Raw genomic sequence first — 23,125 nt, forward strand, 5'->3', positions numbered from 1 at the left:
TTACTGAATTTACAGTGGACCACACAATTGATGCCCAAGTGACTCACAATTATACTGGGTTATGCCAATATGATGTAGTGGTCTAGCGGAGATTTTCCACTTCCGCTGGCCAGTCCTCACTCTCGGCGTTACCGTACAATTTCGCCGACCAATGGTGTAGTGCAGCGGTTCTCAACCTTGTTTGTTCAGCGGACCCCTTCAAAATCACCTTGGGTCATCGCGGACCCCTTCAAAATCATCCTGGGCGGTCGCGGACCCTTTTGAAATTACCCTGGGCGGTTGCGGACCCCCACGACTTAACATCGATTTATATGCTGTCAATATATTATTTTCAGTCTGATGCGATAAAAAATACTTGAAGTTTCAATTTACGTACGGAAAAAAATTGTCTCTTCGCAGACAGCAAAGAATTCACGGTCCTCTAGGGGTCCGCGGACCCCAGGTTGAGAGTCGCTGGTGTAGTGGATCGCTTGGTGATCACTATGTGTGTACTGCTATTCATGTCATCCATCAGCGACGCGCTGCAGAATGTTACGTCGATGGTGGATTCCCGGCCGTCTTTACGTAATGTGCTAGCGGAGCCTTCGTTGCACAGCGTTACGTCCAGCTTCGCTAGTGCTTCCAATAGGCTGTAACCTCTTGCGTTGGTCAGCCTGCTACCCCACTCCACGGCCCAAGTGTTGAAATCTCCTATAACAACCGGCGTTTGCCCGACTAACGAATCGGTTAATGCGTCCAGCATTCGTTTGTACTGCTCTGGTGTCTACCGTGGAGGAACATAAAAGCTACACACGAATACGCCGTTAATCCTGGCGATCACGAAACCTTCATGTGTGCTATCCACCACTTCTTGAACACTAGTGCACTGCCTGCACTATCCACCACCCCGTTACCGTTATCGGGAGGGACACGATACGGCTCTGCAATAATTGCAACGTCGCACTTCATTTCTGTTGTTGACTGCCACAACAGTTGTTGTGAAATATCACAATGATTGAGATTAAGCTAGGTAATCTGCATCATCATTGGCCTGCCTTCGCCTTTTTGTGCTCTGAACATAAGAAGCCTCCCGTCATGTGGTCTTTCCGCCACCATTTGTGCATAGCAAGCACTTCGGTTGCTTTGTACAGTCTCTAGCAATGTGTCCCTTCTCCCCACATTTTCTGCACAGATCAGATCTGTCCGGGCCTCTTGCCTAATGACCGAAACCCAGGCACCTGAAACATTTCTCCATTTGTTTAGTGGCTCTAGGGATCAATCGCAACGAGCACACCGACCACCAGATTTTGATCTTACCGGTCGACATAAGCGTTGGCTGCGGTTGGCGATAAGCGTATCACTGCTGTTTGTGTGCTTCTGTACGCCTTTCTCAACCTGATGGATATCTGTTCTCTCTCTCTCTCTCTCTCTCTCTCTCTCTCTCTCTCTCTCTCTCTCCAGGTTTCCTTGCTCTATTGGCGCTTCGTCCTCTGTTGTGACCACGTCCAGATTCCTGCACTCGACCACCGCTTCCTGAATTAAAGCTCTCGCATTCGCTTCTTCTCCCACCGCTTCTGCCACAAGTTCCCGGTAGGCCGAGCTCTTGATCAATGGTTCTTTCTTCAGCTCTAACAGCATTTTACCTTTCTCAGTACGCCTGGTTCTTATAACGTTCTCCCCCAGCTCCTTCAACTTGGGATCCTTTCTCACCCTTTTGAGGATCGCAGCGTATGTCATGCCTTTGTTTGCTTTGACGACTAGAGCGTCTCCTATGCTTCTGCTGGCGTGACCGAAGATCTTTCTTCTTTTCTTTGTTTTCTTCCTCTCTTCTGCGGTTTCTACGGTTCGCCATTCACTCTGCATTTGTCGGCTGTTTCGCTGTCCTTCATCATCCTTCCTGGGCTACTTCGGTTCCTCCTCCTCTCCTGGCGTTTCCCTTATTCTTTTCACAGAACGAGAATACCGGTCACCCTTCGGTGTCTCACAGACTTCTGCTTCTACAATCTCTGTGGACTTCAGCGCCTTTTCGGCGTTTTCAACTCGCTCTAGTAACGCCATCTGTGATTATTCTGATCACAGTAACCATGCGCGTCGAGTGTGAAAAATTTTCGCTGCCGTCAATTTGCTTTCTTGATTAATAGAGATTTTAAACAAACATTTAAATTTTGGAAATATTGAAGTGCTGACTCCTGAAAAAAATGGAAACAACTTTCGGGAAGATCTGAAGAAACGAGGAGTAAAATACCGCAGATGCTCCGTTACAGGAATGGAACGGTTTCAGGAATCAAGATGGTGGAGTGAAGCACGGGAAAAAGCTATAACATTTGGAACCCACCATTGTTTCTGGTGAGCTCGTTCTGGTTAAAAATATCTATCCTTTCTTTGAGATTGCTTTTCAAGTGATTTTGAATATTTATTTAATTGAAAACTTCATTAGAATATTAAAAATAGTTGTCTTTCTCTTATCAGAGTCAGCTTAGATGCCATGTGGTATCGGGTGGTTGGAATCATGAGTAGTAAAAACATTGATATCTTGCATTATCAAGATTTTCTGGGTTTTCTTGTATTGGGGATTCATGTCTAAGCTACTGGTGGCCATTAATGTTTCGCCCAAATTTTCATGTACCCTTTGTACCACGTTTGGCTTTAGATGTGTGATCTAAATCTGGGTGGAAAGATGAATTCTGACGTGTGGCAACGTTAGCTCTAATCCGTGGTGGAACACGTTGTCCTTCATCGACGGCTCCCGAGACCTCGGGTTTCATTTTCTTGTGCCTTCTCTTTATTATTATGTCCGAGAGCCAGTAAAAGAGTTGATTCTACCGCTGGAGCCTTGTTAATCGGTAGGTAGCACTATAATCAGTTGCTGGATGGTTGATCTTCCTCCGCTGAACCTGAACTATTCCCCGGGAAATCCGCCAAACTCATTCTCGAAACAATGTGTTCAGCTTTGCATTTATTTCTCAAACAACTTGGAGAGGGCACAAGATAAGCCGATAATTGCTGGGAACAGTAGAATCTATGTATCCCCGATTTCACTACTGAGATATACTTTGCTTACTTACACATTAAAGGAAAGCAGTTAAGCTCCCAGCACCAGTTGAACATTAACATTTAACCGAAGTTACTAACTCATCTGCAGTGACTCTCGACTGCTCCGGAACTAAACTGTCAAATTGATCAATTGCAACAATTTCGTGTGGACTATCTATAGCAATCCTTCAATTACAAGAACATAGAAGTTTTCGTCCCTGTGCATCACACTTTATGTTGTTAGTAGATGTGATAATAAGAGACCCACCATCCACTTCCCCAGACGAGACCAGTAGAGGTACAGGTTTTGTGTTTTTTTAATGTAGAATACATTTAAGGTTTCAATATAGGGGTCCCGTTTCAAAATATCGGCTGCGGTGCCGCGTCAGATTTTGAACGTTAATAACTTTTATCATACTTAACAGAATGATTTGATTTTTAGGCCAATTTGTTGCAAATATGTTCCTCTATGCTGTATTAAAATTTGAAGTATGTATAACATGTACTAATAACAAAAAAAATGTGTTTTGAAAAATCTTTCGAAAACGACTCGGAAAAGTGAAAATTTTCAGCCCATCCCGCACAGAGCCGTCGTTATGGTAGACCAACCGAACAATAAAATAATGAAAAGTTTATATATAGGTCCACTACATGTTTGTTCGTATGGTTATTCGCATTGGGTTGCTTGACGAGAGCACTTGGTGGGGGAAAGACTGCATATTCCTTTGGTTAGGCCATTAGAAGCCGGACGGAAAGGAAAGGCTCATGCACGGCACGAGAACGAGCGAGAAAGCGATAGTAGTGCATATTAGCGCGATTATATAAATATCTGTCGGTCGGTTTTTCTCATCATTCGTATTCGTTCAAGCACTAGCAAGCAGCCAGTCCATCGAAGAAAAGCAGTGGGCGATGACGACGGCGGAAAAAGTGCCCCAGCTACTGGTGACTCATCGCAACCCGATCAGGAACTGTCGCCCTGCAAGAATTTCGCCCCAACTAAAGGGCAACAGAGTAGGCTATCGTTCCAGCGTCTGGGTCGTGAGATTGTGCAGGACTGCAAAGTCGAGCTACGCTTACAAAGCTCAGTCGTAATGATGCCCCGAGAAGCCAACGATGCCTTCTTGGTCGGTTTGTTCGAGAATGCAAAATAGTGCTTTCTAGCTCACCGTGTCCGCGGGGAGTGCGTCTGAATTATGCTCCCGCAATAAAACAATAAACGGTTCTTTACAGGACCAATTAATTGTGTTCTAATAAGAGTTAAACTGAAATTTACATTTTATGGTGTATAACAAATAATTTTCAGAAAGCAATATAAGAAATACGATGTGTGGAAAGAAAGAAAGAGAATTTAAATTATCCTCTCTCGCTCGTTTTCGTGCACTGCTTTTCCATTCCTTTCTGCTGCTACTACCATCATAACTAAAACGAATGTGCGTGTTCCCCCACCATCTCATGACCAGTGTTGCCACAATTGCATGTCGCTATTACAATTTGAATTATTTTATTGATCCTCTCTAGTATTGATAAAATATAGAACGTGCAAAGTACACTAGTCGCATGCTTTTATTCGAACTTTTTGGCAGCCTCCGTTGATTAACTGCATAAATCGATTTGTTTGTGCAGCTCCTTGCTAGTAGCAAACTAAATAGCCTTTATCAGCGCTAACAAATAACACGAAAGAATTTAAATTTGTGAAAATCTTTTCCTTCCTTCTTTTCAAATCTGCAACATTCTTTGAAAATATTGTTTGAATGTTGTTATTGAAAACTGAACATGCAAGTTTGCTAGCACTGGCCACTAGATTGAAGGCGATGGAAAGACAGAATATTCGTTTTGGTTATGCTAGTATTGGTAGCCGAACGGAAAGGAAAGGCGCAGGAATGGCACGAAAACGAGCGAGAGAGCGATAGTAGTGCTTTCTCGTGTGTTCATATATGAATATTGGTCGGTCGGTTTTACTCATCATTCGTATTCGTTCAAGCACTAGCAAGCAGCCAGTCCACCGAAGGAAAGCAGTTGGCAATAGCGACGGACGGAAAAAGTGCCCCAGCTACTGGTGACTCATCGGAACTGTCGCCCTGCAAGAATTTCGCCCCAACTAAAGGGCAACTAATCCGTAGGCTATCGTTCCAGCGTCTGGTTCGTGAGATTGTACAGGACTGCAAAGTCGAGCTACGCTTACAAAGCTCAATCGTAATGATGCCCCGAGAAGCCAACGATGCCTACTTGGTCGGTTTGTTGGAGGATGCAAAATAGTGCTTTCTGGCTCACCGTGTCCGCGAGGAGTGCGTCTGAATTATGCTCCCGCAATAAAACAGTAAACGGTTCTTTTCAGGACCAATTAATTCTGTTCTAATAAGAGTTAAACTGAAATTTACATTTTATGGTGTATAACAAATAATTTTCAGAAAGCTATATAAGAAATACGATGTGTGGAAAGAAAGAAAGAGAATTTAAATTATCCTCTCTCGCTCGTTTTCGTGCACTGCTTTTCCATTCCTTTCTGCTGCTAATACCATCATAACTAAAACGAATGTGCGTGTTCCCCCACCATCTCATGGCCAGTGTTGCCACAATTGCATGTCGCTATTACAATTTGAATTATTTTATTGATCCTCTCTAGTATTGATAAAATATAGAACGTGCAAAGTACACTAGTCGCTTGCTTTTATTCGAACTTTTTGGCAGCCTCCTTTGATTAACTGCATAAATCATTAGATTTAAATTAACGTCTCGAAGTGAAGTCACGATGCTCCGGTTATGTTACAGACATTACCCACCCATCTTTTTTTTTAGTTTAGTAGAGCGAATACGAACTACTATCGCTCTCTCGCTTACTCGTTTTCGGGCCATGCGCCTTTTCTTTCTTTTCTGCTACTAATACTAGCATAATCAAAACGAATGTGCGTCTTCCCACCATCCATTTAGTGAGCAGTGTTGCCAAACGCATTTTCAGTTTTTCATCAATAACATTTCAACAATATTTTCAAAGAATGCTGTAGATTCGAAAAAATAAAAATAGTTGGTGATGGAAAAGAATTTCCAATTAGAATTTTTAACCATAATTATAACGAATCATTTGAAAATTTCACATGCAAACGTAATTTCGTTGCATATCATTAGATTTGGATTAACGTCACAAGTGTAGTTACGACACTCCGGTTATGTCGCAGACATTACCCACCCATCTTTTTTATTGTGACCACGACTAACGGTTTAATATAGACACCCCATTTCAATATTTCTGAAGGAACAGAAGGTCGAGTTTGGAAAGTTTGTAACTTTCATTGTACTTAACCAAATTACACAATGTTCGCACTAATGATTCAGAAATATGACCAGGAATCTTCTATTAGATTTGTAAGTATGTATAATTTACATGAATAAAGAAAAATTGATTTTCAGGAATCAATTATTATCTGTTCTTCCATTGGCCAGTACTACGCGACTTCCTCATGCTAACAATTAATTTCATCGTTAGCCATCTCCCTCACCAAGGCCAACAACGCCAACAAAACCGGTCCTTTTCAGGACCACCATCATTTTTGTAAAGAATAATTTGAAATATTCCTCGCCCAAATCACCTTTTGTCCGAAAATTCCAATGAGTATCAACATATTTGAAGAACGTGTTCTTTATGTATTCTACATCTCTCCGGTTATGTCGCAGACATTACCCACCCATCTTTTTTAATGTAGAATACATTTAAGGTTTCAATATAGGGGTCCCGTTTCAAAATATCGGCTGCGGTGCCGCGTCAGATTTTGAACGTTAATAACTTTTATCATACTTAACAGAATGATTTGATTTTTAGGCCAATTTGTTGCAAATATGTTCCTCTATGCTGTATTAAAATTTGAAGTATGTATAACATGTACTAATAACAAAAAAAATGTGTTTTGAAAAATCTTTCGAAAACGACTCGGAAAAGTGAAAATTTTCAGCCCATCCCGCACAGAGCCGTCGTTATGGTAGACCAACCGAACAATAAAATAATGAAAAGTTTATATATAGGTCCACTACATGTTTGTTCGTATGGTTATTCGCATTGGGTTGCTTGACGAGAGCACTTGGTGGGGGAAAGACTGCATATTCCTTTGGTTAGGCCATTAGAAGCCGGACGGAAAGGAAAGGCTCATGCACGGCACGAGAACGAGCGAGAAAGCGATAGTAGTGCATATTAGCGCGATTATATAAATATCTGTCGGTCGGTTTTTCTCATCATTCGTATTCGTTCAAGCACTAGCAAGCAGCCAGTCCATCGAAGAAAAGCAGTGGGCGATGACGACGGCGGAAAAAGTGCCCCAGCTACTGGTGACTCATCGCAACCCGATCAGGAACTGTCGCCCTGCAAGAATTTCGCCCCAACTAAAGGGCAACAGAGTAGGCTATCGTTCCAGCGTCTGGGTCGTGAGATTGTGCAGGACTGCAAAGTCGAGCTACGCTTACAAAGCTCAGTCGTAATGATGCCCCGAGAAGACAACGATGCCTACTTGGTCGGTTTGTTCGAGAATGCAAAATAGTGCTTTCTAGCTCACCGTGTCCGCGGGGAGTGCGTCTGAATTATGCTCCCGCAATAAAACAATAAACGGTTCTTTACAGAACCAATTAATTGTGTTCTAATAAGAGTTAAACTGAAATTTACATTTTATGGTGTATAACAAATAATTTTCAGAAAGCAATATAAGAAATACGATGTGTGGAAAGAAAGAAAGAGAATTTAAATTATCCTCTCTCGCTCGTTTTCGTGCACTGCTTTTCCATTCCTTTCTGCTGCTACTACCATCATAACTAAAACGAATGTGCGTGTTCCCCCACCATCTCATGACCAGTGTTGCCACAATTGCATGTCGCTATTACAATTTGAATTATTTTATTGATCCTCTCTAGTATTGATAAAATATAGAACGTGCAAAGTACACTAGTCGCATGCTTTTATTCGAACTTTTTGGCAGCCTCCGTTGATTAACTGCATAAATCGATTTGTTTGTGCAGCTCCTTGCTAGTAGCAAACTAAATAGCCTTTATCAGCGCTAACAAATAACACGAAAGAATTTAAATTTGTGAAAATCTTTTCCTTCCTTCTTTTCAAATCTGCAACATTCTTTGAAAATATTGTTTGAATGTTGTTATTGAAAACTGAACATGCAAGTTTGCTAGCACTGGCCACTAGATTGAAGGCGATGGAAAGACAGAATATTCGTTTTGGTTATGCTAGTATTGGTAGCCGAACGGAAAGGAAAGGCGCAGGAATGGCACGAAAACGAGCGAGAGAGCGATAGTAGTGCTTTCTCGTGTGTTCATATATGAATATTGGTCGGTCGGTTTTACTCATCATTCGTATTCGTTCAAGCACTAGCAAGCAGCCAGTCCACCGAAGGAAAGCAGTTGGCAATAGCGACGGACGGAAAAAGTGCCCCAGCTACTGGTGACTCATCGGAACTGTCGCCCTGCAAGAATTTCGCCCCAACTAAAGGGCAACTAATCCGTAGGCTATCGTTCCAGCGTCTGGTTCGTGAGATTGTACAGGACTGCAAAGTCGAGCTACGCTTACAAAGCTCAATCGTAATGATGCCCCGAGAAGCCAACGATGCCTACTTGGTCGGTTTGTTGGAGGATGCAAAATAGTGCTTTCTGGCTCACCGTGTCCGCGAGGAGTGCGTCTGAATTATGCTCCCGCAATAAAACAGTAAACGGTTCTTTTCAGGACCAATTAATTCTGTTCTAATAAGAGTTAAACTGAAATTTACATTTTATGGTGTATAACAAATAATTTTCAGAAAGCTATATAAGAAATACGATGTGTGGAAAGAAAGAAAGAGAATTTAAATTATCCTCTCTCGCTCGTTTTCGTGCACTGCTTTTCCATTCCTTTCTGCTGCTAATACCATCATAACTAAAACGAATGTGCGTGTTCCCCCACCATCTCATGGCCAGTGTTGCCACAATTGCATGTCGCTATTACAATTTGAATTATTTTATTGATCCTCTCTAGTATTGATAAAATATAGAACGTGCAAAGTACACTAGTCGCTTGCTTTTATTCGAACTTGTTGGCAGCCTCCTTTGATTAACTGCATAAATCATTAGATTTAAATTAACGTCTCGAAGTGAAGTCACGATGCTCCGGTTATGTTACAGACATTACCCACCCATCTTTTTTTTTAGTTTAGTAGAGCGAATACGAACTACTATCGCTCTCTCGCTTACTCGTTTTCGGGCCATGCGCCTTTTCTTTCTTTTCTGCTACTAATACTAGCATAATCAAAACGAATGTGCGTCTTCCCACCATCCATTTAGTGAGCAGTGTTGCCAAACGCATTTTCAGTTTTTCATCAATAACATTTCAACAATATTTTCAAAGAATGCTGTAGATTCGAAAAAATAAAAATAGTTGGTGATGGAAAAGAATTTCCAATTAGAATTTTTAACCATAATTATAACGAATCATTTGAAAATTTCACATGCAAACGTAATTTCGTTGCATATCATTAGATTTGGATTAACGTCACAAGTGTAGTTACGACACTCCGGTTATGTCGCAGACATTACCCACCCATCTTTTTTATTGTGACCACGACTAACGGTTTAATATAGACACCCCATTTCAATATTTCTGAAGGAACAGAAGGTCGAGTTTGGAAAGTTTGTAACTTTCATTGTACTTAACCAAATTACACAATGTTCGCACTAATGATTCAGAAATATGACCAGGAATCTTCTATTAGATTTGTAAGTATGTATAATTTACATGAATAAAGAAAAATTGATTTTCAGGAATCAATTATTATCTGTTCTTCCATTGGCCAGTACTACGCGACTTCCTCATGCTAACAATTAATTTCATCGTTAGCCATCTCCCTCACCAAGGCCAACAACGCCAACAAAACCGGTCCTTTTCAGGACCACCATCATTTTTGTAAAGAATAATTTGAAATATTCCTCGCCCAAATCACCTTTTGTCCGAAAATTCCAATGAGTATCAACATATTTGAAGAACGTGTTCTTTATGTATTCTACATCTCTCCGGTTATGTCGCAGACATTACCCACCCATCTTTTTTACTTAAGAATCTTCGTCAGAGGCCAGAATTTAGCACGATGATTCTCATCACAATCAAAACACTTCGGTTCGATGTCGTCGGTTTAGGCTCAGTAGTATGATCCTTTGCACATCGGTGAAATCGTAGTTTCATGAGATAGTTTTTTGGGGTCGTCCCCATATCCCAGGTTGTTCATGCACGGAGTGACATCACGGTGCTGTGGGTAAACGATTCTCACGACACGATGACTGGGAACAGGTCCCGAATGGCTTTCAAAGCAGTATTGTGTGTGCTACCTTTGACGAAGTGTATCAGTAACTGGTCGCGGAAGCTGCTGCTGTCAATTTCATTAGCAAAACGAGTCTTCGGGTAAACTGCTATTGATGAATGCATCTACAAATTCGGTAAAACAAAAAAAATACGGCATTTATGAAATGAATGTTTAAAGCACAGGTACATGCTAATGCTGATTTCATTTTTCGATCGGAGTTCGTTCTGAACTAACATTTTTGTATGTTAATATAAGAGCGAGCCTAGAGCGACTCGTTTCTAAAACCGAAGTCAGCATTAGTTTGGCGAAGTAAAGGCGCTTTAACCTAAGCTTAATGAGCCAGGGCTAGGTGTAAATACCTCTGTCCATCCCAAAGGACCAAAGGAGTGACATTAATCTTCTTAGCAAAGTCACTCCCAACGTTTCATTCTAACCCCCTATAAACTGAAACGGTCGGTACGGTTGTCCTCGTTTCTTCCTCATTCAAGTTTCAAAACGATTCGTTGGTTGAATTATTTATTAAATGAATAATTCAATTACCGTATAATATTGAAACATCTTCAAACCAAACTCTGCACAGTAGGCCTGGCCGTTTTAATATTTGCGACATATTGTAATATGCTTCAAATATTAATGTTGACAAGAAAAACACTAAAGAATAACCAACGACACGACTAGACACTTGCATTCCGAAACTGTATCGCAAATCTGACTACCCCTCAGTAACTCAGGTAACTGGTACTGTCAAATATGATATTTGGATGGAAAACATGAAACCTGCACCACTGAATAATCTGTTGTTATTTTTTCCAAATAACCTTCCGTTGCAACCCCTGGTTACGCTGTTATTTATTTACAAAATCATTATCAGTTAAAAAATTTCGGATAAATATTTTGTGTACTGTATAGAGTAATAATTATAGTAAGTAATTATTCATCTTTTGATTGCGCTTCCAATTCTTGTTGCTGGATACTCAAGCACAGGTTTGGCATTTTATGCTACAATATTTGGATACGTGCGAAGCTAGTGGATTAGACCTCGCCGAATGTCTGTCGATGTTTTTAACTGGACTTTTCAACTCTTGGCCGAGATTACAGTTCCGAAGGATTGAGCCACTCGACTATGCTACTCGATTGGAAAATAACATTACTTCGAAGAACGCCATTCCGACCACCCGGAAGATGATATTTCGACTCAAGACAAAGGATAGAGGGGTTGAAACAAACTACAGAGCTTATGCGTATACAGATTCTAACCTGCAGGTGGCTTTACTGGATCACAGAGCTACTACATCGTTTCCCAAATCTCGTGGTTGGCGTGTTAACCCGTGAGGCAGTCCTTCCGGGGTGGTATAACAACTGAACAGATAATCAGCTATCTGGAACAGCACGCGCATCTCACGGTAAGTAAAAAAGATGGGTGGGTAATGTCTGCGACATAACCGGAGAGATGTAGAATACATAAAGAACACGTTCTTCAAATATGTTGATACTCATTGGAATTTTCGGACAAAAGGTGATTTGGGCGAGGAATATTTCAAATTATTCTTTACAAAAATGATGGTGGTCCTGAAAAGGACCGGTTTTGTTGGCGTTGTTGGCCTTGGTGAGGGAGATGGCTAACGATGAAATTAATTGTTAGCATGAGGAAGTCGCGTAGTACTGGCCAATGGAAGAACAGATAATAATTGATTCCTGAAAATCAATTTTTCTTTATTCATGTAAATTATACATACTTACAAATCTAATAGAAGATTCCTGGTCATATTTCTGAATCATTAGTGCGAACATTGTGTAATTTGGTTAAGTACAATGAAAGTTACAAACTTTCCAAACTCGACCTTCTGTTCCTTCAGAAATATTGAAATGGGGTGTCTATATTAAACCGTTAGTCGTGGTCACAATAAAAAAGATGGGTGGGTAATGTCTGCGACATAACCGGAGTGTCGTAACTACACTTGTGACGTTAATCCAAATCTAATGATATGCAACGAAATTACGTTTGCATGTGAAATTTTCAAATGATTCGTTATAATTATGGTTAAAAATTCTAATTGGAAATTCTTTTCCATCACCAACTATTTTTATTTTTTCGAATCTACAGCATTCTTTGAAAATATTGTTGAAATGTTATTGATGAAAAACTGAAAATGCGTTTGGCAACACTGCTCACTAAATGGATGGTGGGAAGACGCACATTCGTTTTGATTATGCTAGTATTAGTAGCAGAAAAGAAAGAAAAGGCGCATGGCCCGAAAACGAGTAAGCGAGAGAGCGATAGTAGTTCGTATTCGCTCTACTAAACTAAAAAAAAAGATGGGTGGGTAATGTCTGTAACATAACCGGAGCATCGTGACTTCACTTCGAGACGTTAATTTAAATCTAATGATTTATGCAGTTAATCAAAGGAGGCTGCCAAAAAGTTCGAATAAAAGCAAGCGACTAGTGTACTTTGCACGTTCTATATTTTATCAATACTAGAGAGGATCAATAAAATAATTCAAATTGTAATAGCGACATGCAATTGTGGCAACACTGGCCATGAGATGGTGGGGGAACACGCACATTCGTTTTAGTTATGATGGTATTAGCAGCAGAAAGGAATGGAAAAGCAGTGCACGAAAACGAGCGAGAGAGGATAATTTAAATTCTCTTTCTTTCTTTCCACACATCGTATTTCTTATATAGCTTTCTGAAAATTATTTGTTATACACCATAAAATGTAAATTTCAGTTTAACTCTTATTAGAACAGAATTAATTGGTCCTGAAAAGAACCGTTTACTGTTTTATTGCGGGAGCATAATTCAGACGCACTCCTCGCGGACACGGTGAGCCAGAAAGCACTATTTTGCATCCTCCAACAAACCGACCAAGTAGGCATCGTTGGCTTCTCGGGGCATCATTACGATTGAGCTTTGTAAGCGTAGCTCGACTTTGCAGTCCTGTACAATCTCACGAACCAGACGCTGGAACGATAGCCTACGGATTAGTTGCCCTTTAGTTGGGGCGAAATTCTTGCAGGGCGACAGTTCCGATGAGTCACCAGTAGCTGGGGCACTTTTTCCGTCCGTCGCTATTGCCAACTGCTTTCCTTCGGTGGACTGGCTGCTTGCTAGTGCTTGAACGAATACGAATGATGAGTAAAACCGACCGACCAATATTCATATATGAACACACGAGAAAGCACTACTATCGCTCTCTCGCTCGTTTTCGTGCCATTCCTGCGCCTTTCCTTTCCGTTCGGCTACCAATACTAGCATAACCAAAACGAATATTCTGTCTTTCCATCGCCTTCAATCTAGTGGCCAGTGCTAGCAAACTTGCATGTTCAGTTTTCAATAACAACATTCAAACAATATTTTCAAAGAATGTTGCAGATTTGAAAAGAAGGAAGGAAAAGATTTTCACAAATTTAAATTCTTTCGTGTTATTTGTTAGCGCTGATAAAGGCTATTTAGTTTGCTACTAGCAAGGAGCTGCACAAACAAATCGATTTATGCAGTTAATCAACGGAGGCTGCCAAAAAGTTCGAATAAAAGCATGCGACTAGTGTACTTTGCACGTTCTATATTTTATCAATACTAGAGAGGATCAATAAAATAATTCAAATTGTAATAGCGACATGCAATTGTGGCAACACTGGTCATGAGATGGTGGGGGAACACGCACATTCGTTTTAGTTATGATGGTAGTAGCAGCAGAAAGGAATGGAAAAGCAGTGCACGAAAACGAGCGAGAGAGGATAATTTAAATTCTCTTTCTTTCTTTCCACACATCGTATTTCTTATATTGCTTTCTGAAAATTATTTGTTATACACCATAAAATGTAAATTTCAGTTTAACTCTTATTAGAACACAATTAATTGGTTCTGTAAAGAACCGTTTATTGTTTTATTGCGGGAGCATAATTCAGACGCACTCCCCGCGGACACGGTGAGCTAGAAAGCACTATTTTGCATTCTCGAACAAACCGACCAAGTAGGCATCGTTGTCTTCTCGGGGCATCATTACGACTGAGCTTTGTAAGCGTAGCTCGACTTTGCAGTCCTGCACAATCTCACGACCCAGACGCTGGAACGATAGCCTACTCTGTTGCCCTTTAGTTGGGGCGAAATTCTTGCAGGGCGACAGTTCCTGATCGGGTTGCGATGAGTCACCAGTAGCTGGGGCACTTTTTCCGCCGTCGTCATCGCCCACTGCTTTTCTTCGATGGACTGGCTGCTTGCTAGTGCTTGAACGAATACGAATGATGAGAAAAACCGACCGACAGATATTTATATAATCGCGCTAATATGCACTACTATCGCTTTCTCGCTCGTTCTCGTGCCGTGCATGAGCCTTTCCTTTCCGTCCGGCTTCTAATGGCCTAACCAAAGGAATATGCAGTCTTTCCCCCACCAAGTGCTCTCGTCAAGCAACCCAATGCGAATAACCATACGAACAAACATGTAGTGGACCTATATATAAACTTTTCATTATTTTATTGTTCGGTTGGTCTACCATAACGACGGCTCTGTGCGGGATGGGCTGAAAATTTTCACTTTTCCGAGTCGTTTTCGAAAGATTTTTCAAAACACATTTTTTTTGTTATTAGTACATGTTATACATACTTCAAATTTTAATACAGCATAGAGGAACATATTTGCAACAAATTGGCCTAAAAATCAAATCATTCTGTTAAGTATGATAAAAGTTATTAACGTTCAAAATCTGACGCGGCACCGCAGCCGATATTTTGAAACGGGACCCCTATATTGAAACCTTAAATGTATTCTACATTAAAAGTTTCGTGCAATTTAAATTTGTTATGACCTCTTGTTAACATTAAAGATGCTGAACACGAAACATACCGCCAATACCAAGTCAGCCCTACCACCGACGGTCGTCGATCAGATCAAATGATGGGAAAACGAACACAATCGATTCACCTACACCGAGGGAGTGGTGTACAATCAGTTTCTTTGGCCGGGCGATTTCAACACACTGCGCGATTACGCCCAGTCGATTGAGGTGATGACCTGGCAGAACGAACGCACCCGCACCATGGTCGTCACCAAGAACGGCCACAACGATGTCAAAAGGCTCTAAGAGCGATACTCAAAGGGTGGAACTCAACCCCAGGGTGCCGGAACTAGCAACCAGGGGTTGGGATTTTTTTTCTAACAGGGAAAAGCTATGTCGCATTTGGTTTGCTTTAATAAAATTGTAGAACTAGGGGAGATCTAATACAGATGTTTTGATTAACTGTATTATCTCATCTCTTAGATACGAAGTTATCCTTCGAATGACAGTTGGAAGCTTTTTAGGTTTTTAAATCAGGCTATTTTCTTAACTCCTAAAGAAATTAGGTTTGAAGCGTTATGCAACTAACTTATTTGTGATTGGTTCTCTCAATATTAAGAATCAAGAAAAAATAGTTTGAACACGTTATTTTCTATTCAGCAAGAGTTGTTTTTGTAGTGTTGTGGCCACATTGCTAATTCAAAGGCAACCATCAGTAAGCGGAAGTTTAAAAGCTATAATGGGCGATCGGGCAGATTCAGCAAAGAGCGATTCCATCGGGAGCTTTCAAAAAGCAGCAAATCTATAGAAAAGCATTCTAAAGACGTTGCCGCCCTGCAGCAAGCATTCCGCGGACTGGACATTGCCAAAGCAAATTGACACACCGGTTTCTAACACCGATTTTAGCGCGCATAGCCCATCCTTATAGCACAAAAGAACATGGATTTTTAGTAGCTTTATATTGCATTATTGAATATAACAATCTGTATTTCCGTTCCAAGTGAAACATTCTCTAGTTTTTGTAGCATTATTCCAACCCATCGTTAAAAGCAGTGAACACTAGAAATGCTCGGATACGACATTCCCAGACAGTTTCTGAATGAGCAGAAAGCTATTTTTACCAAAATTGCATACATCTTGAGAAATATATCTGTTCGTTATACGGGCAGCAATTTGCGTACACGGTTATTTAGATTAAACCGTTTTGCAATGATGTAATTTTAATTTGTAATTCGTGATTTGCACGGATGAACTGAAGGTTGTGTTGCAAGGCTCATATCGATGCAAACGGTCAACGACGATGCGATCTGAAACCTGATCTGGTTGCCGAACGGGGTGGCTCCAGGAGTGGGTCTTGGAACGTCGTGGCGATTTAATATAATCACGAATAATCGAACTTTCGCGAGTTGACATTCCTCAGTGTGTTGGATTGGGTACGGCGGTCGCGGTCATGTTCATGGCTTCGGCTGTAACTCTTGGAACGAATTCGGAGCTTATGAGAGCGCGAACGTGAACTGCGGCTCCGAGATCTCTTGCTTCCTTTAGTATAATCTCGGACATAATGACCTCGCCCTCCACACTCGTAGCGTCTGTCGTCCGGATGGAAGTTGCCATGACCTCATTTGCCATGCGGTGGTTCGCCACCACAGCGAAAACAATGACCGCCCTTCCGGTAGACAGTTCGACACGAGCACAACGGCCGCAGACTGTTTTTCCATCAAGACCACGCGCCGAATGCTTTGCATCACAGGCATCTTCAAATTCTACAAATGCAAACCCGGATGGATTGCAAGCAACCCACACGTTTCGAATCTCACTCTTCTTCTTGCTGGCGTTCTTTCCTATCTCTCGAACCTAAAAATAAACAAAGCGTTGTGAGGATGTGATACATTTTTCTTGACTGATAATTGAAGCTATCACTTCACGTTTTAGACACTTTTCAGGCCAAAAAGCTTCGAAAGAAGCAAATTTTGCCGAAATCAAAAAAAAGTTCGCTTTCGACTCTTGCGGCAAACGAAACAGTATGTTTTCTTTCCTAGCTGTTGCGGACTTTGGTTGCTAGGGTATGCAAATAAACATTGAGAAAAAACGAGGCAGTGTTGCGCGAGAAATTTATATTTCATCGTTACCGAGGGGTTGCTCAATGTACTGGTAACTGGTGGGATATTTCTTGGACACTTTTTTTTTCGGAATTTTCCATGAAGTTTCAGGTCGTGTCGTTGGAATAACTGCGGTGTTTTCCAGGATGCTTTTCAATACTGGCTGTGTGAGGGTTAGAATAGAATAGAATAGAATAGTAACGCCATCTGTTCGCATTCGGCTGCTTCTAGGGCGGATTTGATGGTAATCACTAGATCCTCGATCTGACCGTGCACGTTGCCCTTGCTTTTCACGAATTCGTAGAGTTCTCCGATTTTTGCCTCAACTTCGTCACTTTAGGTAACCCAGGCTGCTGGTCTCCTTGGGTAATGCTTGGTTTCGACGTGCGCACCTGAAATCCTAGCTTTCCTTGGCGTCCAGCTGGTTTGTCGCCGCTCGTGCTCTGACTGGCCTCGCTAGGCTGCTCTCGCTGCTGCTGCTGTTGCTGTTGCACTTGCTGTTGCACTTGTTCGTTATGCAGGGTCGGTGACCTCCCTAGCCCACATTTGGCGAACGGGTTCACCACAGTTGCTGTGTTACAATTTTTCTTATTTTTGTCGATTTTGACTAGGGTGATGGGTTTGACGGTATTGCAAACATCAGCAAGCACAATTCGTGCATTAGTGGTAAAGACAATTGCTTTAAGATGGTTATCGATAGTGGTGCATCGAGGAGACCGACAGGGTTTATGAGCCTTTTTATGTTTTTCATACTCTGTAGGCCATGTTCTCAAACATTGTTGCACAGTTTAATGGCAGAGTTGATGGATACTGCTCGCAGTGGGGTCAGTGTGTGTCGATTTATCGATCGACTTCGTCATCGTGCACAGTTAATTAAGGGGCTAGTAAGGGTTTTAGCGAGAAAAAAACGCTTTTCGCGATTTTTTTTTACCAATTTGGGTGAAACAAATTAATCAAAACTTTTGTGCATTATAATGTATCATTTCAATAATATATGTAAAAAAGCACGCAAACTATCGCCTCCGTTGCGAGTACTTCTACTTCTTCTAGTGATTCGCCAATCACTAGGATCCCCATGGCGTCCGCAAAACCAACAATCTTCACGCCCTGGGGAGGGTCAGCTTCAGCACTTCGTCGTACATAGTATTCCAAAGATTTGGGCCGAGTATGCAGCCCAACTAGCGCTGTTGAAGGCGGTTTTTACATCCAGTAGAACCACTCCGCAGTAACGGTTTCTTCTTCACTTTTACTCCTGCGCAGCTTCCATAGTTTCTACGACCGTTCGTATGGCTATTTATCCGGAAACCGAACTGCATATTTGATAGGCCATTCTCTACTTCCGTGTATATTGTAAGCGCATTAAGAATTATACTTTCAAGCACCTTACCGACATATTGGCCTGTATGCTGTAGGACCTCCAGGGGGCCTGCCTGGCTTCGGCAACAGCTTTTGTCGCTTCCAGATGTTGGGGAAGTTACCATCGTCGATTCACTTTTGCAACGCGATTCTAAACATATCCGGGATCGTAAGGATTGCTGATTTTAGAGCCACGTTGTGGATAGCGTCTGGTTCTGGGGCTTTCTTGGTTCTCAAGGCTATTGCCGTTAATATCAGTTACTCGTTGCCCCCTTTCATATTGTGACAAATGTCAAAGTAAGCTCAGATGCCAAATTTCACATCATTTGGACAATTCTAGACCCCCGCCCACTTCACTCGAAATTTTTGAAATTGGTGCTATGGGAAAATACGGAGAAAAAGTATATTAAACTCTATAATTTTTCAAGTAGCAAAATTGCAATCCGTACCTTTTTTAAAGGAAATAACCTTGGTATTTGAATGGAAATATTTCTGTTTCTCGAAAAATATGGGAAAGTAGGGTACTGGGTCATTTTGTCCCTTATTTAAAAAAAATCCCTTATTTTTAACATTTTTTCTGCATTGTGATGCAAATCATACATATTTTGCAGTTTAATATGAAAAAACCTCAGAAAAAGAAACGCAACCTTTTTGACCCATGTCCAAATACGCAAAGTTGGGGTTATAGGGCCTTTTGTCATTCATATTATATTTTATCATTTTCTCGTATACATATCTCTATCATTCTTACTCAATTTTAATAAAGTGTACCTTGTTGAACGTGGAAAATCCCTAGGAACAAAACAAAAATATTTTCGTTACCGGTAAAATTCAAAAGCATTTTATACGTAATGTACGTTTAACAAAAATTATACTGCTCCATTCAATACATAATTTATTTCATTTATGCTTAGAAGTAAAATTGGTCTTATTTAAATTATTTTCAAAAACAAAAATGTAAATGAACAAACTATACAATGGCTTGCTTCACAGCATGAGATATCTTGTCATTGGTACAATATTTTTAATAACCGTAACATCCACGCAAACGATTTTTCTTACAGTTTCACCTAATTCCATTTAGATTCCTAATAGGCAATGTTGATTTCAAAGAGTGTGCAAAGCTTGATCAAGATATACTAAAAAAGATGGCTTGTTACTAACTTATCACCTATGTTTCAATGCAGTGATATTGCACCAGCAGACTGACAATGTACAATTTACACGATAAAATTAAATAAAGTTATACTTCGGTAAAACTTAAAAGGCGACATTACTGCAAAGTTTGTTTGGAATAAACAGCAGCGTTTAGAGGGTGATGCTACTGACTGTACGTACTGCAGACAAAGAGAAATCCCACCACTTTTACCTACTTCCAGTAACCGATAGCATTCGCTTTAGCAGCATTCATCATCCGATGCAGCTTCATGTGCCGATCAAGTACATCCATCTTCTCAAACGTCTTACCGCAAACGCTACAATCATAGGACTGCGGTTCCTGCGGTGTGGCTGGTTCATCATCAGATTCAAGTTCAATAACTTCTTCATTACCGAGTCCGAGTAAGGGATCGATATTACCTTCCTCTGCAACCTGTGCCGGTACCGAGTTTTCGTCCTCAATCGCGACCGTAGCCGCTCCTTTCAATATTGACTCGGGCTGCACAATTACAAAATCCCCGTTAACTTCAGCTGGTGGCGTTGGCTTGCTGCTAGAACATTGATGCTCAGCCAACTGTCTAGCTTGGGCATACAACTTCGAGCATCCACCGCACTGCACTACTTCCCGGTCCCGGTGAACATACTGGCGGTGCATCAGCAAAGTCTGCCGGCGGTTGTAGATGTTAGCACAAATAGCACATTTGTACATTGCGCCTTGCACCTCGTTCGGGTGCTTATCAAAGTGCTTTTCCAATTTCCGATAAGTTGCGAAACTTTCACCACATTCATGGCATTGAGTCTGGTGGATGGCTGAGTGTTTTCGCATGTGTGCTTCCAGACTTAAAGGATACTTGAAAGAGGCCGAACAGAAGGTACACTTAACCATGGTGTGCGGGGTTGGTGAGTCTTTTGTCTCCCCATCGCTGGAGGCTTCCAGTAAAGTTGGTTCCTCTTCTTTTTTGGGGGTAGGGTTTTTCGGGGGACTACGAAAAATGGAATAATATGACGTAAGAGTCTTCTCCTAGATTGTCGGTTTGCTTTACTTACCTTTTCAGCAACTTCGATGTGTTGCCACTCGCCTGACGATCTAACGCCAACTTCTGCATTAACTCACGTCGTTTTGTTTTGATTCGGTGCATTTTGGCCAAGTGTAGCTTAAGATAGGACCAGTTGCGGAACTTTTCTCCGCAAACGTGACAGTATAGAGTATCTACAAAACAATTGTGTTTGTCCCCTGGACGTCTCAGTCTGTGGCACCGTACGCACTCGACAGTGAACTCGCTCGGATCGTCGTTAGCGTGAGTTGCCTAAAAATAACAAAAACAAATGGTAAAAATTCTTCCAACTGTAACAACCGATTCCTACCATGTGCATTTCGATGCCGGTTTTCGAATTGTAATCCTTCCGACACACTTTACATTTGAACCGCTTCTTAATCATCGGCCGAGAAGACTCTGGAGCGGTCAGTTTCTGTTTCGGAGGCTCTATAGCCTTCGTGCGAGTTCTGCCACGCTTGCTTACCGCGGTCCTTTCCGGAACTTCCTTTTGGGGCACTAGTAAATCTTCCGGATCGTCTGGCACAAGTTCATTGACGAAACCGTTTGTTTGTTCGACAGAGGCGTCTTCTTGGTGCATCGGCTCCAGAAGATCATCGTCAGCGGGTTCCTGTTCGGGATTTTCGCCACCGTAGTATTTTTGGTAGCGATGGAGAAGCATTTGTGTGCTGGTTACGCAGGTATCGCGAAAAAAGTGCATCTCCAGCAGTCGGGTCTTGCAGTCTGTACAGAATGACGTGGAAATTCCGACACTTTCGTCAATAGCGATAGAAGTGAACTGGTAGAATATGTCGGCTAGATTGTCTTCGAAAGCGGAAACCAAAACAGATTTGTCGGTGCTCATGCAGGAACGACAAATCTGGACGAATTCTTCAACTGGACTAGTCTGTAAATGATCGGGGTATTGAGCTAACATCTCGGGTTGTAGCATTTCATTGTTAGATTCTTCACGGGGTAACATTTCCAAAAGGAGAGAGCCATCATCATTGTTTGTATTATTTTCACCCGGTGTGTCGTCTGTCGGCTCATTAGCTCCATCCGAGAAACGTCCCGGTTGAGTACCGAATACTAGAGGAATGTTACGTGTTGGCATCACCTTCTCCCTCAAAACTGCGGTACGACCCATCGAAATGACATCATCATAGTTCAGCAGATCCTTGGACAACTACATGGAAACATTTGTCAAATGAGCGCCCCAAGAAAATCAAGTCAAACAAGAATACCTCGAAATGCAGCTCACACACGGCCAACACCTGGTTCCCGTTATTGGGTGGTGGTTTATCATGCATTCCGATTCGCCGGAGCCAATTACTACGTTCTTCCGTGTCGTGTGGGATCGGGAAAAACGACAGCGACGGATTTTCTTCCTTCGTCATCCCACAGCCTCGAACAACGCATCGAATATCCGACGAATCATCGTCAACCTCCAACACCGGAGCTATAAAAGAAAATTTTCAATTTAAAATTTTGTCTTCCAAGTTAATGACCTCTTTTTTTAGAGCTTTACGTATAAGACGCCATTTTGATCAAAATCATATTTTTTGTGCATTTGTCCAAATACTCACCATTCGCTGTCGAGCTGGCTTCGGTTCCGGAACCGCCAGCACTATCCGATTGGGTCAGAAACAGTGTCGGAACCCAGTTGATCGCATGTTTATCCACCGCTTTGGCCGGCCAGCCACCGACAAAGTGCCGGTTGCAGACCATGGCTGAGTTGTAGTTTATTTCGTCGCCACGATCAACGATTTCAATCCAACGCTGGCGGCGCTCATCATTGTTTTGCGGGATACGGTGGAAGGACACTTTGCCCTTACCGTAGCGTGACAAACAGCCCCGGATGCAGCAGGACATCGCCAGCAAACTTCGGGTACAATTACTATCCGCTGATATTGATTTTTTCCGGATTTTTCCGACGATTTCCTCGGAGGCAGCACATTCACACACAACAGGGAACGAGAATAACACTACATATACACACCGCGAATGAAAACGAGGTAGAAAGGAGGTAAACAAAAGTTGACAGGCTGTTTTGCACTTACACACACAAACGCGCAGGTTGACAGATATGCGGACAATAGGGAAGTATGAAGTAAAATGCACATTTAGTGAAATATTTCAAATCTGAATAGGGTAACGAACTGAACAAGTTAAATACTTTGGGCTTATTCCCAGTAAAGCTCAGCCGGAATTGAACTGGAATTCTGGCTGGTTCCAGTTCGTACACGGGCTCCAGTGACACAACCGATTATAACTAGAATCGGCTGTGTCACTGGAGCCGGAATACGAACTGGAACCAGCCAGAATTCCGGTTCATTTCCGGCTGAGCTAAACTGGGTTGCCGGTCAAACC

At 41.8% G+C, this 23,125-nt stretch overlaps 2 protein-coding genes and 1 pseudogene across 2 annotated transcripts; 1 reads left to right on the forward strand and 2 right to left on the reverse strand.

Moving 5' to 3' along the window:
* The first annotated feature begins 11,282 nt into the window (after positions 1-11,282).
* On the forward strand, positions 11,283-15,489 carry LOC131687083 (general transcription factor IIH subunit 4-like; annotated as a pseudogene).
* On the reverse strand, positions 15,393-18,688 carry LOC131687084 (uncharacterized). The gene is made up of 4 exons (XM_058971125.1): positions 18,412-18,688; positions 17,600-17,778; positions 17,029-17,166; positions 15,393-16,962 (listed from the first exon to the last, which is right to left on the reverse strand). Exons 1-4 carry the CDS (start codon positions 18,686-18,688, stop codon positions 16,525-16,527), a joined length of 1,032 nt encoding a protein of 343 aa, XP_058827108.1. The 3' UTR covers positions 15,393-16,524.
* Positions 18,689-19,782: 1,094 nt separating this feature from the next.
* On the reverse strand, positions 19,783-22,758 carry LOC131690846 (zinc finger protein 202-like). The gene is made up of 5 exons (XM_058976911.1): positions 22,342-22,758; positions 22,000-22,214; positions 21,087-21,941; positions 20,769-21,028; positions 19,783-20,704 (listed from the first exon to the last, which is right to left on the reverse strand). The coding sequence occupies exons 1-5, from the start codon at positions 22,625-22,627 to the stop codon at positions 19,933-19,935; spliced, it is 2,388 nt and encodes a 795-aa protein (XP_058832894.1). The 5' UTR covers positions 22,628-22,758; the 3' UTR covers positions 19,783-19,932.
* Positions 22,759-23,125: the final 367 nt, after the last annotated feature.

The sequence above is a fragment of the Topomyia yanbarensis genome, chromosome 3 (assembly GCF_030247195.1).
Source record: "Topomyia yanbarensis strain Yona2022 chromosome 3, ASM3024719v1, whole genome shotgun sequence".
Lineage (NCBI taxonomy): Eukaryota > Metazoa > Arthropoda > Insecta > Diptera > Culicidae > Topomyia > Topomyia yanbarensis.

Excerpts from the sequence above, each read along its gene's own strand:
- LOC131687084 (XM_058971125.1), bottom strand. The coding sequence starts at position 18,688 with ATGGTAACTTCCCCAACATCTGGAAGCGACAAAAGCTGTTGCCGAAGC. Across the intron at positions 17,167-17,599 it reads AAGGAAAGCTAGGATTTCAG|CAACCAAAGTCCGCAACAGC; the intron begins GTGCGCACGTCG and ends TGCATACCCTAG. Across the intron at positions 16,963-17,028 it reads AAAAGTGTCTAAAACGTGAA|GTTCGAGAGATAGGAAAGAA; the intron begins GTGATAGCTTCA and ends GTTTATTTTTAG.
- LOC131690846 (XM_058976911.1), bottom strand. The coding sequence starts at position 22,627 with ATGTCCTGCTGCATCCGGGGCTGTTTGTCACGCTACGGTAAGGGCAAA. Across the intron at positions 22,215-22,341 it reads AGCCAGCTCGACAGCGAATG|CTCCGGTGTTGGAGGTTGAC; the intron begins GTGAGTATTTGG and ends TTTCTTTTATAG. Across the intron at positions 21,029-21,086 it reads CCGGCATCGAAATGCACATG|GCAACTCACGCTAACGACGA; the intron begins GTAGGAATCGGT and ends TGTTATTTTTAG.